Below are 18146 nucleotides of genomic sequence, written 5' to 3' on the forward strand. Positions count from 1 at the left end.
ATTGGGGCAGTAGGGAGAGGGTGGCAGGGGGCAGTAGGGAGGGGGCACCATTGGGGCAGTAGGGAGAGGGTGGCAGGGGGCAGTAGAGGCAGGGGGCAGTAGGGAGAGGGTGGCAGGGGGCAGTAGAGGCAGGGGGCAGTAGGGGGAGGGGGGAGGGGGCAGGGTGGCAGGGGGCAGTAGAGGCAGGGGGCAGGGGGAGGGTGGCAGGGGGCAGTAGAGGCAGGGGGCAGTAGGGGGAGGGTGGCAGGGGGCAGTAGAGGCAGGGGGCAGTAGGGGGAGGGTGGCAGGGGGCAGTAGAGGCAGGGGGCAGTAGGGAGAGGGTGGCAGGGGGCAGTAGAGGCAGGGGGCAGTAGGGGGAGGGTGGCAGGGGGCAGTAGAGGCAGGGGGCAGTAGGGGGAGGGTGGCAGGGGGCAGTAGAGGCAGGGGGCAGTAGGGGGAGGGTGGCAGGGGGCAGTACAGGGGCAATGTGGGACGTTGATCCGATCTACACTCCAGGACCTCCCCCCCCACTCTGCGTGTCACTTCCCGCCGGGGAAAGCGAGTCGCTGAGAGATGAATGGTTTGACCCTCGCGAAGCACCGTGGGAGTCCGGGGCGGGAAGAGAACTACAAATCCCGGCGTGCCGCGCGCCCCGGCCTTTGCGGCGAGGGTAGAGCGCCGCGTTTCTACGGCCGCTGCCGAGCGGCGTTCGAGCCCGAGCGCGCCGGAGGCGGGAAGAGGAGAAGTCGCGTCGTGATCAGGTCACTTCCGGCTGGCGGCACCGGGGTCCCGAGCAACATGCCCAAGTGAGTGAAGCTGCGCCGGGGCCCCGGGGTTCCCGCCCCCTCAGCCCCGGGCCCTCGGAGCCTGCTGCTGGGGGGCAGGGATGTGGCGAGGCAGTGGGGGCGGGGGGCAGACACGGGGGGAAGGGGGTGATGGTTGGGCCGGGGTGGGGGGGCGGGTGATCTGCAATGGCCCCTCCAACCATTTTCGTCCACCTGTAGATCTTTTCCCCGTACATGTGCGGAATAAATTGTATGTGCACCGAGGCGTGTGCGATGGTGCACCCTCAGCAGAAAGAAACAGACCCGAAACCTAGCGGTGGGCGCTCTGCTAATCAATCTGGGTGGCATTGGAGTCTCCTGACTGCTCAAGCACCCTGCCTACAGGGGACACTGATGGTCTGGATGGAGGGAGGAAGGTAGAAATGTGTAAAACAAAACTAGTTATAGGTCCAGTAAAAAGGTCGACTGGGACATCAGTATAATTTCACAGGAGCCTTGGGTCCTGCTAAATTCAGGGTCCATTTAGGTCAATTTCATAGTTATGATTTTTTTAAAGGGCAAATGTCACAATTCCCCCCCCGCCCCCGCGCTACCCCCCCATAAATCTGAAATTTCATGGTGTTGTAATTTTATAGGTCCTGACTGGAAAAAAAAGGAGTTGTACAGAGGTTATGAGGTTGTTGTAGGAGGGTGGCACTACTTCAACCCTTACTTCTGTGCTGCTGCTAGTGGTGGTGCTGCCTTTAGAGTTAAGTAGATGGAGAGTAGTGGAGTCTGCTGGTTGGGTGTCTAGCTCTGAAGGCAAAGCTGCCACCAGCAGCAGTGCAGATGTAAGGATGGCATGGTAGGGTATTGCCCCTCTTACTTTTGTGCTGCTGCCTGCAGAGTGGGCCCTCAACAGCTACCATTGTCTGACTACCCAGCTCTTGAGGCAATAATGGACCTGTAACTTCCTTTTGGGTCAGAATCCCCAATTTGAGAAATGGAATCTGAGTAGTATAGACCAGATTTCATGGTCTCTAGTGGTGTTTTTTATGGCTGTGAATTTGGTAGAGTCCCAAGTGTAAGTGTGTGCCTATACAGGTTTCCCGGTAGGATTGGAGCGCCAAGAAACTTCTTTAGGTTTGAAACAGAAATTTTTTTGGGTTAAGTATGGATGAAACTAAAAAGTTCAGGGATTTTTTTCCTATTGAAGTAATGGACTAGTGATTGTCTTCTAGAAGTAACTGGTTCTAACTGAATTTTTTTTTATCTTGTAGAGCTGCTTTGTATTGGACATAAGTAATAATTCCCCCACCTTTTAACACAGTTTTTTTCTCTTTTCCCCAGGTTTTATTGTGACTATTGTGACACATACCTCACCCATGACTCTGTAAGTACTAAATTGTTTGGATTCATGCCTTTTGAGTATTCGGTTGGAGATTAAATTTGTTTCTTTTTTCTTTGAAAAAGTAATACCTGAAACATTGCTATGTAGATACATTACCCTTGAAGTATGTGTGTGGTGTGTATTTTTTTTTTTTTGAGAAATTTCCTTTAAACATTGTTGCTTAGAAAGGGGATACACTGTTATCTCTTAGCAGGTTTGGTTATTTAAAAGGAAGAATATCTGTGAGAAGGGAGGTAGGCAGATAGGACATAATGTGATGTGGCAGCATTGATCTGGGGAAAACTTACACTGCCAAGTCCCTTGGGACGTTCATCCATCAGCAATGTAAGAAATGTGTGAACACTTATCATCCCTTTTCAGAAACAATAGATTTACTGTTAATTCTATTTTGAAAGTGGATGCTAAGTCAAAATCTTGCATTCTATTAAAACCACAGTACCAGACGTTAAAATAACATTTCTATCCTCCCCAAAAAGCCCCTTTTCAAAATAGATCCTTATAGGTTTGCTAGTGTCTTGCAGGTTAATATCTCAAGTTGATGTCATAATGAACATATTGGGAACAGTCACATTGTTCACATAATAGGAAACAAGCTTTTTAAAATTTAAACTAGGTGTGGAGATCTGTAGCTTTTAAACACTGTGTAATGGGCAGGAGAAGTGCTGACCTGCACCTGGTGCCTACTCAGGTAACTAGCAAATGTGTTGGCCAGGGGGCCGGGAGACCCAACTGAGAGAGTATTGAAATTGGAATTGGATATAGATTATTTGCCTGCTTCCTTTGTGGAGGAGAATACAACCCAAGAGTTGAGAGACACAGAATGATTTAGACCCAGGTAGGACTGGCATGGGAGTGGACTGAACAAAGAGAAAATGGGAAGTAAGTCAGGGGAGTAGTGAATCTAGTCACGTTCAGGGTAATTTTTCTTTATTTTGTTGTTTGGTTTGAAATGCTCTATGTGAATCTATGTCTCCCCTTCCCGTTTGCCATCTAGCATTATGCCCAGAGACTTTTCTCTGTGTTCTAATTTGTTTTCTGTACTTGCTATGTAACATCTAGCAACCAAGTATGCTTTATCAAGTTTATCTTTTGTAATAAAAATCACCATTTTTTAAAGATTATTTGATTCTTGTGTCCTGAAAGGTCTGTCTGTGTGGATCTGTGTGCCTCTGACTGAGGGGTCAGCTACTCGAGACTACAGCTTGTTTTTCTCTTTACTTTTTTCAAGCTCTTTGAGGCAAAAGAGCTTGGGGTATCCCTGGGGTTGGGTTCAAGTGTACATCCCTGGTTTTTAGGGATCAAAGTTATTAGATGATGACAGCGATCTCTCCAAAATCTGTGTATTGTGATTCTGGGGGGAAGGTTTCTGTAACCAGTGCCTATGGAGGCAAAGGTGGGTTTTTTTCCTTTTAAGCTCTCTTTGCAGGCCCCCATCTTCTGCTCCGAGTGCTAGAGTAGGGAACAGCCTTGACACACTGATATTGGATCAGTTATCTGATTGTATATACCATTCAACCTATATATGTGTTTCTTGACTGCCAGCGTGGAGGTTTATATTAACTTGAGGTAAATCTTTGACTCATGCGTGCTTAGTGCATGGATCACACTATCTCTTCATTTTGCAGCCATCTGTGAGAAAGACCCACTGCAGTGGTCGGAAACACAAAGAGAATGTGAAAGATTACTATCAGAAATGGATGGAAGAACAAGCTCAGAGCCTGATTGATAAAACAAGTAAGAAAAATGACTTATTGAGCTAGATCATTTCACTTAAGGTTCCCTCCTCCCTCTGTCTTGCATTGGATAGAAGTGAATTATAATGCTGAAGGTCTAAATAGGAAAGTAATAAAGAATTTTGTTCTGTAGCTGCTCTGTGGATAGGACTTCTTTAAAACTGATGGGGTTTCACAGGAGGGTGACTGTATTGGTAGGTCCTTAGGTTAAGGGTCATCTTTAGCTCAGGTTTTTAAACATAACTCTCCATCTGCTTTGTTGAGGATGCCTTTTGAAAGTTAATTAAATATCCTAAATTGCCATGTCCTAAGTCCTTATTGTGAATCAGTTTCCTGTATCAGCAATTTCTAATAGTTCTGCCACAAATCTGAAGGCCATCATTTGAGCCCCCCTCCTACTGCGGAGTAGCCAAGGCACTGTTCCTGTACTTGAATTTACTCTTTGCTTGCTCTAGGGCAGGGGTTCCCAATCTGGGGTACACGTACCCCCAGGGGGCATGAGAAGCTTGTCAAAGGGTTACGGGGAGTATTTGGTAAATAACTAGATTATCCTAATTGAAATATTCCAAAAGTAGTAGTGTTAATGAACAAAGTTGTGGATTCTAGAGTCTAGAATTTATTTCCTTTCATATTGAACAGGGGGTATGGGAAGTTTTACTAAAAGCCAAGGGAGTATGGGGACTGAAAAACATTGGGAACCCCTGCTCTAGGGCTTGGTCCACACTACCAGTTTGTCAGTAACTACGTAGCTTGCTGGTGTAGAAAATCCACACCCTTAGGGTGCGTCTACACTGGAGGGCTTAACTCGAAATAAGCTATGCAAATTGAGCTACGTCAAATACAAAATAGCTTATTTTGAAATAGGGAGTGTCTACACTGCACTTATTTTGAAACAGAGTGCGCTTCCTCCAACTTCCCTTATTCCTCATACAATGAGGGTTACAGGAGTCAGAGTAAGAAGTCCTCCAGCTTGACAGTATTTTGACGCTTTTGAAATAACTGCCTGCTGTGTAGATGCAGACGAAGTTATTTTGGAACAGTGCTAGTTATTTCAAAGTAGTGTTGCAATGTAGACTTACCCTTAGTGACACAGTCCTAACCTGGTGTAGACAGTATGATGTTGACTGAAGGGCTTCTGTCACCATAGCTATTGTCTCTTGAGGAAGTATGCTGACAGCAGAAGCTCTCGGATCAACATAGGTAGCATTTTTGCGGAGTAGTACAGTTGTGCTGCTGCAGAACTGTAAATCTTTCCTAAGCCCTAGGATAGAAGGGCTTCCATGTGGGGTTGATTGTTTCCCATGATTGTTGTCTTTTAAGGATGCAATCCTGCAAGTTGCCTACCACCCTCTACTCCCCTTCACTTTAGTAGGAGCTGGTTTTGAGCATTTTCTGCAGTTAGTGCTTAGCTTGTAGTCTCAAACGTGAGTGTTATATTCCTGTGATTTGCCATATTCAGTGTAAATGTAAAAGTTACTTAAGTAGCTGTCTAATTTGCATTTTGACTCATATTAGTCTCTTGGCCTCATTTATTTACTGAATGGCAATGAGCTCCACAGACTAATTATACATTAGGTTAAAAAGTGTTTCCTTCAAATAGTGTTAAATTTGTGACATTGATCCCTGAAGGTCTCTTTTGTTTGTGTATTTACTCCCAAAATACAAGTGCTAAATTTCTTTTCTCAATACCATTAATCGTTTGCTACCTCTGTTATATTCTTATCACTTGTCTCCTTTCTAAACAGTCTGTCTCTTCAGTCTTCTCTCATATGCAAGTCTTTCTATACCTTTCATTGCCTATTCCTGAACAACCACTTTCAGCTGTATCCATTCTAAGGTCACTAGAACTGAATACCATATTCCAAGTGGCTAACTGTTTGTAAACGGCCTAATATTGTTAGTATTTTGTGTTTCATTCTTTGTCTGTTGTAGCCCTTTATCTGATATTTTTTATCATTGCTGCATATTGGCCAGAGATCTTCATTTAGTTACCTGTAGTGGCACCTCTGCCTCTTCCCTGAGCCTTTGCTGTTAATTTAGAATCCAGCAGTGTGACTGTATAATTATTTTCTTTCCTGTGTTAATTACTTTGCATTTGTTGTCATGGAATTTCATGTGCTATCCCATTTCTCATTAAGTTAACTATGTGAAGTGCCCCACAGCCTTTTCTCGTTTTCACTAACTTACATCATTGGTATCCATAAATGTTGTTGCCTCACTGTTCACCATCCAAGTATAGACCATGGTTAATCAAACAGAACATGGTTCTGTGAAAATTTCAGATACTTGTAAGTTTGAGATATTGCATAAACATAATTCTTTGTGCAATTGCAAAAAATTGACATTTATGGATATAAAATTAATATACAGTTTATGATTTTTATTTGGGAATAAATAAACAAAATATTAACAAAATAGGCCCCTCCTTTTCCCCCAGAGCCAAGCACTCCCATACCCCTGTTCTAACCTATTCCCCTCTGCTCCCCCAGAGCCTGCCCCCCAACCTAATGCCGCCTCCCTCCCCCAGAGCCAGACACCCCCAACCAATGCCTCCCCCTCCTCCACAGCCAGGCTCTCACAGCCCCCCTTAACTTAATACTTGGGCTCCAGAGTTGCTGTTATTACCCCAGCGAGCCTCAAGAAGAAATGTGTGGTGGCGGGTGAGCACAGTGGTCAGCTGTGAGTATGCTGGTTGCTCAGTGCAGAGTGGCCTAGTGGGCTGGGAGTGCGTCCACCCATCGCTGAGTAGCCCAGCCGGCCGTGAGCACGTGGTGTGTGCCGTGCGCAGAGGGGCCCTGCCTGTGAGCAGTTGCTGCGGTGCAGAGCGGCCCAGATGGCTGTGATCTGCACTCGGCCACGTGCTCCAAGTGGCCTGTGGGCCGCACTTTATTCCTTTATAAACATGGAGTGGCGGGCCGCAAAAAAATTCGATCGGGCTGAATGCAGCCTGCCAAACGCCAGTTGGACATGCCTGGCATACAGTGTGTACTTCCGTCTCAGTAGAAGCAGTATTGAGGCTGGGACATGTTGAATGGTCCAGCCAGTACTGCAGCTTTCAAGAGAGTCTGACCCTGTGTGATTTCAGCATGATGTAAATATTATGGGAGAGTTGAGGGGGGCAGCAACTGATATTGTAACAACTGTATAGCAGTCCTGTTAACAAACTAATCACTGTCTCCTCTTATTTCCTAATACAGCGGCTGCATTTCAACAAGGCAAAATCCCACCTACTCCGTTTTCTGCTCCACCTCCTGGAGGAGCCATGATCCCCCCTCCTCCCAACATGCGTAAGTTTGAGTGTTACGAGTAGTATGCCTATTTGTTGGCTACTGCTCACTAACTACTTCGCTAGGATTTGCAGGAGTTTTTTGGTTCTGGACATCCAACACTTTGGTTATTTGAAGAAGTGGACTGTGCCCACGAAAGCTCATGATACCATCTCCATGTTTTGTTAGTCTTTAAATTGTGTGTTAAGTTTTCTCTGGCTTAGTCATCCATGAACTTCAAAATGTTCCCTAAGTCTGATAATGAAAATATAAAGCAGCTCTTTAGGAGTTCTCCAACAGCTTTGAATAATATTGAGTGTTTTTTAGCATCTTCATTCTAACATGTTGCCCGATAGTGTTCAATGAAATGCCTGAAAAAATTTTGTTTTTCATCAGCTTGCCAGGTTTTTTTTTACTGTATCTCTAATGCAGCCACTTACTCCACTCATAAATTATTGAAGTAGAAGAGAAACTATTTACCATTCTGTGTTCCAGCTGGGAAATGGATAATACCTTTAGCTAATAAGGAGCCCTGGTTGCAGAAGAGTGGTCATATTTATTAGATGTGCAGAAGCAAGTGATTAACTAATTTCTTGACTGCTGAAAAATCAAACAAAATTAGAAAGGGATATTCATACACTATCATAAAATAACCTACAAGAGGCAAACAGAAGATGTTTAGCAGTTAACAAGTATTTGTTAACTTGGATTCCATACTGTCAGACTTGCTGGCATGACACACACATTCAGTTAGATGTGTGCTATTAGTTTTTATACATGTTCTTACAGCTGGTCCTCCACGCCCAGGTATGATGCCAGCTCCCCATATGGGTGGACCGCCAATGATGCCAATGATGGGCCCACCTCCTCCAGGAATGATGCCAGTTGGTCCTGGTAAGCCTCAGCCTTCAGAAACTTAATTTCTGTTCTATATTTATATTTTCTTTATAAAGCAGTGCTCTGGATCTAGATTAACAGGGTGATTGAGCTAGGTTTCCAGTTTTTTATTATCCAGTTTTTTATTATCTTGATTAACAGCAAACTGAATGTCGATAATATCCTTTCTAAGCAATTGGACTACCTGGGTGTTAAATGTATTGATATACACTTGCTTGTGGCCCCTTAACTTCAGGCTGAAATCTAATCAGCACTTGCATGCTAAGCAATTGAGCTAGGTCAGTAGTTGGATGGGGAAATGGCCCAAGTCTTCAGGTTGTGTTTCAGTGTGTGATCCTTCATGTTCAGAGTCAGTATTGATCTGTTGTCCTCTTTGTGGTGCTAGAGAATGCTGTTTTTCAGATGAGTCATAAAACTGATCTCCTTAGCTTGGGTTATGAAAGTTCCTGTGGCATTACTGACAAGAGTAGTTGATAATCCTTATGTGGAGGTCAAATTTTGGCTGGGAATTTTATTATCTCCCTAATTTCCCCAGCTATCAAAATTTGATAGTTTGTTTGGTGTCCCATATCTTTTTTTGTTTACAGACCTTTAAACTATTTTAAACAATACTGTTTAAGGCTGTTAAAATTATTTTTAAAACTGCAAGATTAAATCACAAGAAAAAATTGATCATGATGAATCAATTTTAATCACATAGTTAAACAATAGAATTTAAATGATAAAGATTTGTAGGCGTTCTTTTTTAAATACAGTAAACTTCCGATAATCTGGCACCTTTAGGACCCGCGGGGTGCTGGATTATCAGATATGCCGGACTATCTGAAGGGGGGGCTATGAGCGGTCTGGGGTGGGGTGGGGTGGGCGAGATGCAACCCCAGACCCCTCGTAGCCCTCCCTTCCGATAGTCCGGCTCTGCCCCAGAAGTCCCTGATTCAGCTGTTGCTGGTCAGTTTCAGCAGTGGCTGAATTGGGGATGCCTTCAGCAGAGCAGCTGGAGTGCTGCCGGGTTGGTCCGGTAGTGCGGACCCTTGGCGCTGCAAGACCAACCCAGCAGCACCCCAGCTGCTCTTGGGGACAGCTGGGGCAGAGCAGCTGGGGTGCTGCCGGGTTGCTCCTGCAGCGCTGCTCTTGGCGCTACTGGACTAACCCGGCAGTACCCCAGCTGCTCTACCCCAGGTGTCCCCAAGTCATCTGCTGCTGATAGTGATCAGCGGCTGACTCCAGGAAACTTGAGGCAGAGCTGCTCCGCCCCGGGCATCCTGGAGTCAGCTGCTGGTCAATTACAACAGCAGCTGAATCAGGATGCCTGGGACAGAGCAGCTGGGGCGCTGCTGGGTTGGTCCCCGCAGCGCCGTACCTCAGCACTACGGGGACCGACCCGGGAGCACCCCAGCTGCTCTGTCCCAGGTGTACCCAAGCCAGCTGCTGCTGAAACTGATTAGGGGCTGATTGCAGGAAGCTGGGGCAGAGCTGCTCTGCCTCTGGCTTCCTGGAGTCAGCAGCTGGTCAGTTTCAGCAGCGGCTGAATCAGGGACAGCTGGGGTGTTGCCCGGTTAGTCCCGCAGCCCTGAGAGGCAGTGCTATGGGACCTACCCGGTGGCACTCCAGCTGCTCTGACCCCGGCTTCTCCGATTCAGCCACTAGTCAGTTCAGCAGCTGAATCGGAGAAGCTGGGGGCAGAGCAGCTCCAATGGTCCAGCTGCCCGGAGCACTTGCGGGTTCCTGATGGTGCCGGATCATCAGATGCTGGACCATGGGAGTTTTATTGTATATTGATTTCAATTACAACACATGTAAAGTGAAGAGTTTTCACTTTATTACAGATATTTGCACTGTAAAAAGTAAACAAAGTAATGCAATTTAATAGTTAAAGCATGAAGGTGTATATTTAGCATATCTGGCATGTAAATACCTTGCAACACTGGCTACAACAGAGCCATGCAAAGTCTTGTTGTGTGACCTTGTAAATAAGTATCTGTCTGGCAGCATTATCTCTCATACAAATAGAGATATTAAATGGTTTACTGGTAAGCATGAGGCTTACCCATATGCTAACGAGTTAACCAGTCCTTGCTGATGAACTCTGGCAGCGACCAGCTGTTTCGGGCCACAGCAGGCCTGGCCACAGAGGTGTCAGCAAGGGGGGCAGTAGGACCCCACAGACGCAGTAGCCCCAAATTAAAATGGTGAAATGGTTAAGTGCTAGTGTTTAACCAGTTTACCATTTTCACATCCCTGCATTGAAATAAATAAACTTGTTTATCCTAGCTATTGGCTAAACAAGGATTGAGTGGACTAATACAGGCTCTGAAGATGTACGTAGTTTTATCTTGGAGTGTAGTTAATATTAAAAAAAAAATCTACATTTGTAAATTGTAATCTCATACACAGTTGGCATTACAATACCTGCATTTTTTTTAATGTACCTGTACCAGTGTGGGTCAGTGAGAGGCCATGCTAATCCACTACAGCTACAAGGTGACACAGGACTTCCCGGTTCCTGGGTCAGGACGGCAACAAACAGGCCGGCAGTTAGAAAGTCCAGTAGCCGCAACCCAGTCAGCAGGCAAACACCACAATTAAAGGCTCAGACCTAGCTATAGGCTGAACTGCAGGAGTTAAAGCAGTTCAAACAGTTTACATCAAACAAAACCGTTCAAGGCCCAAGCCCTGGTTTGGGTAGGGTTGCCAGATGTCAAGTATTTTTCCCTTCTGTCTGATTAAAAAAAAAAAAATTCAGAAAATACCTGACACCTAAAATGTCCAGTATTTTCTGGGGTTTTTTCCCCTGCCAGGAGGCGAAAATACCAGACACCTGGCAACCGTACCACACACTCAGCAGCTGGGCCCAGCCCCCAGAATTCCTTCCCCCCCCCCCCCAGACCCGCTTGCTTACCTTCTGGCTCTATCAAGAAAACAAGATGCCTACTGGCAACAAGACCTGAAGCAAGGCAGCAATGCCTTCCCTCGGTCTTAGTGCTTAACCTCTCCCGTCTTCCTATCCGTATTCTGACTCTGCATACACTTGAAGGTGCCATGCTGGTGTTTTGTGTGTGTGGGTTTTTTTTTTTTGTGGGTTTTTTTTTTTTTTTTTTTTTTTTTTTTTTTTTTTTTGCTTAACTCTTGGGGTCCTTTTCTTTCTTTCTTTTTTGCTCAACAACTTTTGGTCTCCCCCTTCTTTTCCCCCCCCCCCAACAGAATTTTTTTCCCTAGTTTTTGTGTTTGTTGGGGGGAGGGGGGGACTGTTCAATATTTTTGGTTAAACCATCTGGGAACCCTAGGTTTGGGGGAGGTAGCAGACAAGCAAAACAGTCAAAGGCTCAGGCCTGACTACGGGCTGTGCTGCAGTCTGTGAGGCAGTTTGAGCAATTTAGTGTTCAAGGCTGTCTGTTGGCTGAGCGGTAGTTGGGCCTCCTTGCTCTGGCAGGACAGCCGACAAGCACAGGGGGGTTTCCTCCCTACAGGGGGAACCTGCCACCCCGGGTGGTGGAGTGGCAGGAGGGGGACACAGGCCCACCCGTTACACTGCATCTCAGTCCAGGGCCCTAACACTGTCAGCGTGGACTACTGCTGGGTCAGTGGGGATTCTGCCCCCAACATGCTGACCAGATTGGGGAGGGGTCAGTGGGATGCGGGCTACAACACGCTGCCCTACTCATCCTTCATTTCATCAGCCGGCACTGGATTCGCTATTCCTGGGCCGTTCCCTAGTTCCCCCTGGGAGTCTACCTGGCGCGCCTGCTGGTTCTCGGAATCCTTGGCGGATGGCAGCGATGGCAGGGTGTCCATAGGCTCAGGCTCACTCACTGGCCCCGGCAGCACAGACCAGTCTCCAGGGCCTGCCATGGCCTCTGGTTGTCTCCACCGATCCTTGGAGTCTGGCAGGAGTTGGGGTAGCTGGGGCGGGTCCCCAGGGTTGGGCAGCAGTCCCGCAGGTCCAATCCAGTCCTCCCTTGAATGGAGGGGCTGTCTAGGATTGCCAGGTGTCTGGTTTTGCACCGGACAGTCCAGTATTTGAGCTTTCTGGCCAGGAAACAAATTGAGAAAATAGAAATGTCCAGTATTTTCTAAAGAAGATGTAATGTAGATTGTGATGTAATGTCAAGTGCGTCCGGTATTTTGTTGCAACCCTAGGGCTGTTGTGCCCCTCTCTTGGGGAGGCCAGGGAGAGCATCTTGCCTGCTGGGCTCTAACTGAGCTCTCTGCCCCTGTCCTTATAGTCCCAGCACCACCCATCTACTTCCTGGGGGTGGAGCTGGGTGGCTCTGGTCCCACCCACCATGGGGCCTTATGGATGGCTTCCCCTTCCGGGTCAGCGAGAGGCCACTACAGTACCTCATGCTGTTGCTGTTTCTTTTCTTGCAATGCAAATATTTGTAGTAATGTAAAGTGGGCACTGTACACTGTGCTGCTGTTGATATCAATATATTTGAAAATGTACAGAAAACTTACGATAATCCGGGGGGTGCCGGATTATCAGATATGCCGTACTATCGGAAGGGGGGGCTATGAGGAGCCTGGGGTGGGGAGGATGCCACCCCAGACCCTTCATAGCCCTCCCTTCCGATAGTCCGGCTCTGCCCCAGGCGTCCCTGATACAGCCGCTGCTGGTCAGTTTCAGCAGCGGCTGAATCGGGACGCCTGCAGCAGAGCAGCTGGAGTGCTGCCAGGTTGGTCCGGTAGCGCCGACCCTTGGCGCGGCGAGAGCAACCTGGCAGCATCCCAGCTGCTCTTGGAGACGCCTGGGGCAGAGCATCTAGGGTGCCGCTGGGTTGGTCCCGCAACGCCGCTCCTCGGCACTACTGGACCAACCCGGCAGCACCCCAGCTTCTCTGCCCCAGGTGTCCCCAAGTCAGCTGCTGCTGATATTGATCAGTGGCTGACTCCAGGAAGCCGAGGAAGAGCAGCCCTGCCTTGGGCTTCCTGGAGTCAGCCGCTGGTCAGTTTCAGCAGCGGCTGAATCGGGGACAGCTGGGGTGCTGCCGGGTTGGTCCCGCAGTGCTGAGGGGCAGCGCTATAGGACCTACTCGGCGGCACTCCAGCTGCTTTACCCCTGGCTTTCCCGATTCAGCTGCTGATCAGTTTTAGCAGGGGCTGAATCGGGGAAGCTGGGGGCAGAGCAGCTCCAATGGTCCGGCTGCCTGGAGAACTTCTGGGTTCCTGATGGTGCCGGACCATCAGATGCCGGACAATCGGAGTTTTACTGTAGAAAGACCCACAAATATTTATAATAGATTTACATTTAAATTCTATTACAGCTTAGCCATGTGAGTAAAAGTGCTATTAATCACTATTTTTACTTGAGTTTATTTTCAGTTGCTTGAGTTAACTGAGCTTGACAGCCCTAACTGTTAATGCTACACAAATTTAGTCAATTATGTTAAATTGCATGCACTAAGTAGCCTCTGCATCAGAGGTAAAATATGTTAGCTATAGGTGGAGATTGCAGTGTATATGTGGAGTTGTGTAGAATACTTTGAAATCTTTTGGAGTGCCTTCAAAGAACGTAATCCCAGACGTATTAAGTGTTTTACAGGAGTTGTTAAAGAAATGGATGGAGAAAAGTCAAAAGGGCATTGTTGTGTTCTGTTCCTGTACTGATGATATTGGCACAGGAAGGCTTGTTCTCATACAGCATGTCTGGATTTTTTTGCGTATTTCTACAGCATGTTCCAAGGAATAATATATATCAGCAGTGATGCAGTGTGCTTTGTGATGCTCTTGTCAGTAGTAGAGAAGCAGCCCCAATAAAGTGCTCAGTGAGAGGCATAGAGAGTGGGCTAGACATCTCAGATGAACATGTTGCTAGGCAGTGCAATGCTTGTCTTTGTGTGAGAGGTGTAAATAGCAAATCAGGTTGAATCAGTTATTCAAGTGTTCTCAGAAGATCTTGTGCTAAGTAATGATTTAAGCTCTCCTTGCTGATAATGCTGTCATCCAAAGAGATGAAAATAAGTTATGTGGCCATTCTATAGCACACTCTATCAGAGGATCACAAAGCACTTTCTAAACATTAATCTCCCTATAGGTAATTGTAGGTAGGTGAACTGTTTTATGTCAAAATAAGAAAGATAACCCTAGAGGCCTGCCTCCCAGTCCTATAATCACTAGATACTCTGTATGGAAACCTTATTCCCTGTATACAGTAGGGATGTGAACAAGTAGTCGCCCACCCGATAAGCAGGAGCTTATTGGGTAGCAATATCGACTACTCGATCACCCCTCTTCTCTTCTCTTCCCCCCCCCCCACCTCCATTGTAGCTCTGCACTCTTAAAGGGACAGAGAGGAGCTGGAGTGCAAAAACGCTGGCTCGGTCTCTGGTCCCCTGCAGGGTCTCAGGACAACCCTCCCCCGCGCTGCCCCTCTGCATTCTGAAAGGGACAGAGAAGAGGCAGCCGGTCTCACAGGTGTCTCAGCACAAGCATTTTCCCCCCAGTGCCATTGTGCATTTTTAAAGGGACAGAGCAGGGGCAGCTCCTCCCCTGGATCTGTCAGCACAACTGCCTGCCTCCCCTCCCTCCGCCCCCCTATTCCCTTGTTGCTGCTCTGCACTCTTAAAGTGAGAGACCCATGGGACGGGCTGCTGCTTCTTTGTCCCTTTCAGAATGCAGAGTAGCAGCGTGAGGGAGGGTTGTCCTGTGTGGGACCAGAGGCTGAGCCAACGTCTTTCCACACCGGCTCCTCTGTCACTTTAAGAGTGCACAGTGGCAATGGGGAAATTGGCAGGGGGAGCTTGTGCTGAGACCCAGAAGTGAGCCTTTCCCTAACGACTAGTGGATGGAAATTCCATCGACTACTCGACTAGCTAATTAATCACTACTTAACATCCGTAGTATCCAGCAGACTTGCAGATTGTTTTATTCTTTCTAAACATAGAAAATAGAAATTTCCCAGCAGAGTAATTCAGTCTTTCAAACAGTTGCAAATTGGTGCCTAATCAACTTATTCTGATGCTTTCTATTTCTCTGTCATCTTGCAGCTCCAGGGATGAGGCCGCCCATGGGAGGACACATGCCGATGATGCCAGGTCCTCCAATGATGAGACCTCCCTCCAGGCCTATGATGGTGCCAACGAGGCCAGGAATGACCCGTCCAGAAAGATAAAGATGGAAGTGGAGCTACCTTTTTCTTTGTTTCTCTTCTTCACCAGAACATCATGGTGCTGCATCTCCACAATTTTATAACAAAATGGTGTGATGACAAGACCTGCCGCTCTTACAAATTGCAGCGTGTTTGATCTAGGGTGCACTGGGCTAATGCATTGTAACTATTAATTTTTTTTTTGCCCTTTTGCTTTTGTAACAATAAAATGTTGATGCTGGTTTAGATACAGAGCATTCAGTGTGCTTTCCTATGTGTCGGTTTTGCTGTCTCCAGTAGAATGAGGTACCTGTTATATAGATTCCAACAATATTCTTGTTTTATCTATAGCCTTGTGCTACTTTAGTCCGTTGTGCTTTGTTTCCCAAGATGTCCATTGCAACATGCTTCAACCCTCTTTTGATAGAATTTCCCGTTTGATACATCCATGAGGGGCATAAAGAGTGGACTAGATATCTCAGACTAACAGGCTGCTAAGCAGTGCAGTGCAGTGCTTGTCTTTGTGAAGGTTTATTTTTAATAAAAATATGTCAGAAAACACTGCAGTGGTATCTCTGCAACATCCAATAAAACTCTGCTGCTGGCCTTGACTCAGAGGGAAACAAACTCTAGTAATTGGCTGCTATAGCCCCAGGGATAAATTGCTGTGTTATTTCATTACAGTAGCTTTCATGTGCTATACCTTTTGTTTGACTATAGTATTCAAGTCACCAGTGCAGTCAAAGGAGCAACTGTTGTGAGTGCTAGTTTCACATTTTCAAATTTAAAAAAAAAAAAGGTTCTGTTGCCTCACAATCGGGGCCCCTTAGCTGTAATAATGTGGCCTTGCCTTTGGAAGTGCAGTGCTTTATTGAAACCACATGTGCATTACACTAAGGCAATTTCCCACCACATACAAGTAGAGAAGCTCTGTGTATTTTGACTGTAATCTTTAGTAGAAAGTGATTCCTGTGTTCAGTCTCCTGGATTGTATTTGCTGTGTCTAATGGGAGGCTCAAGGGAAGTTTCTACAAAAAGTATATGGTCACCCAAGTTATTTATCTGAGGTCTTCTTTGTTGCTTAAGAGGCAAGGCAACACAATGGCCTTGTGGAATTTCATGGTCTCAGCCATAGTCCTTTGCTCAAATAGGTATGGTGGAAATCAGATTCAGTGTGCAGTGTAGCTGAGAAAAAAAGAGCCAGTCTTTAAACATGGAGCTTCTTGTTCTAAGTATACACTTGGAAAAATTAAAATTCTGAGAATCAATGCTATCTTAAAATCATACTTGGGCTGTTTTGAGAAACACAAGCCTCTTAGCACTGAATTTCCTAATGAAGTATCTGCAGATCTTAAGTATTGTCAGTGTTGAATTGTTAATCATTTTATATCCCCTCTTATCCTGACAGATCTATATTAGGCAAAGTATGCAGCTGTTTCTTAAGGTTAAGGCCTGGGGAAGGTGTACTATTGCAGGGGTGGGAAACCAAAGACCCAGGGGCTGGATTTGGCCCCTGACATGCCTGGATCTGAACCTTGGGGATTGGGGCTCCCCATCATTGGGGACCCCACACCAGCATCACCCAGACCCTGTACCCTACCACTCCTGTGCCCTTGTCCTGCCTCCTTCCACCTCCACCTCTCAGCTTGCTACCTGGCAGCTCCTTCCCACACTCTGAACTTGAGGGGAGCTCAAAATGTACTAGCCCAGGTCCCCCAGGCTCTGGTGTGTGAGGGGGATGTGGAGGAGTGTTTTTTCTTCTTTTCAGTGGGGGTCAATTTTGTGCGGGCCCCAAATTATTTGCTTTTTTGTGGGTCAGTGGACCCTGACTCAAAGAAGGTTCCCCACCCTTGCACTATTAGTTTATAGTCTGGCTTATAGGACACAGGCCATTGCTTCGTACCCAATTTTGAGTCCAATAACTTGTGTTCTTTATTTGGCTAAAGCAGACTTTTCAGAAAGATCCAGTCTTGATTTGATGACACCAAGAAATGGAGAATCCACCACTTGCCTTGGTAGGTTGTTCAATGATTAATCACTATTGCTGTTTAACCAAAAAAAAAAAAGCCTAATTTCTCATTTGAATTGGTCTGGTTTCCACTTCCAGACTGGTTCTTGTGTTTTTTCTCCATTAGACTAAAGAGCCCTTTATTACCTGCTGTTTTCTTCCCATGACATACTTTTATGCTCTGATCAAGTCACCTTTCAATATTTTGATAAGTTAAATGGACTGAGCTGTTGAAGTTTCTTGCTGTAAGACATTTTCACTAGCTCTCAAATGTTTGTGGCACTTTTCTGCACAGTGTCCCATTTTTCAGCATTTTGTTGAATGGGCCCAGCTTACTAAAAGTGATCTAGATTACTTTGTAGGGTTACCCTGTTCTCATGATTATTTAGCACTGGACCAGTGTTTGTGTTGTCAGCAGTGATATATTTACTTTCAGATAGTTGATGAAAAGTTTGACTGGTGGCAGGTGTAGTTCAGATTTCTGACGAACCCCACTGGAAACAACTCTGTGGTGATTGCTCAATGACTATGTATTGAAATCGGTTTGGCAGTTCTGGTTCAATTTAAGTTTTACTGACATCGTATAGTATTAACTATTGTACTGGAATGTTGCGTGGTACTACGTCAAATGCTTTATACAAGTCTTATCACACCTATGCAATTAATTTTTATCAACCAATTGTTGTAATCTCTTCCAACAATTTCTTCCTGATTTCATTCTTTGAAAAGGCCTATTTTCCATAAAGCCACGTTGACTGGCATTAATTGTATTCCTGTAGTCTAATTCTTTCTCAAATGAATCCTATATCAGCTTTTCCATTACTTAACCTGACATAGATCCTGGGCAAACATCCACCTTGGCAGGAGCATGACAATCTTTATTGCTGAACAGTGGTAGGGGAAGAGGAAATCAAAGGAATACAAGGAAAATCCTTTTACAAAATCTCCAGATATTGTCTTTGTACAACAAAGCCAAGGTTTCTAAAGAGTTGTAGGAAAGACAA

At 46.1% G+C, this 18146-nt stretch overlaps 1 protein-coding gene across 2 annotated transcripts; it reads left to right on the top strand.

Moving 5' to 3' along the window:
• The first annotated feature begins 528 nt into the window (after window positions 1-528).
• SNRPC (small nuclear ribonucleoprotein polypeptide C) lies at window positions 529-15382 on the top strand. 2 transcript variants are annotated; one of them, XM_075910069.2, is made up of 6 exons: window positions 529-785; window positions 2094-2136; window positions 3780-3888; window positions 7085-7174; window positions 7961-8047; window positions 15034-15382. In XM_075910069.2, the coding sequence occupies exons 1-6, from the start codon at window positions 553-555 to the stop codon at window positions 15156-15158; spliced, it is 687 nt and encodes a 228-aa protein (XP_075766184.2). In that variant the 5' UTR covers window positions 529-552; the 3' UTR covers window positions 15159-15382. The 2 variants fall into 2 exon arrangements, with proteins under 2 accessions (XP_075766184.2, XP_075766183.2); XM_075910068.2 differs by having other exon boundaries at window positions 628-785; window positions 7943-8047.
• Window positions 15383-18146: the final 2764 nt, after the last annotated feature.

The sequence above is a fragment of the Pelodiscus sinensis genome, chromosome 27, assembly GCF_052426305.1.
Source record: "Pelodiscus sinensis isolate ZL-2025 chromosome 27, ASM5242630v1, whole genome shotgun sequence".
Lineage (NCBI taxonomy): Eukaryota > Metazoa > Chordata > Testudines > Trionychidae > Pelodiscus > Pelodiscus sinensis.

What these genes read in the sequence shown, in the direction of transcription:
- SNRPC (XM_075910069.2), top strand. Translation starts at nt 553, where the DNA reads ATGAATGGTTTGACCCTCGCGAAGCACCGTGGGAGTCCGGGGCGGGAA. An exon ending in GAGCCTGATTGATAAAACAA is followed by an intron (nt 3,889 to 7,084) that starts GTAAGAAAAATG and finishes TTCCTAATACAG; the next exon opens with CGGCTGCATTTCAACAAGGC. An exon ending in AATGATGCCAGTTGGTCCTG is followed by an intron (nt 8,048 to 15,033) that starts GTAAGCCTCAGC and finishes GTCATCTTGCAG; the next exon opens with CTCCAGGGATGAGGCCGCCC.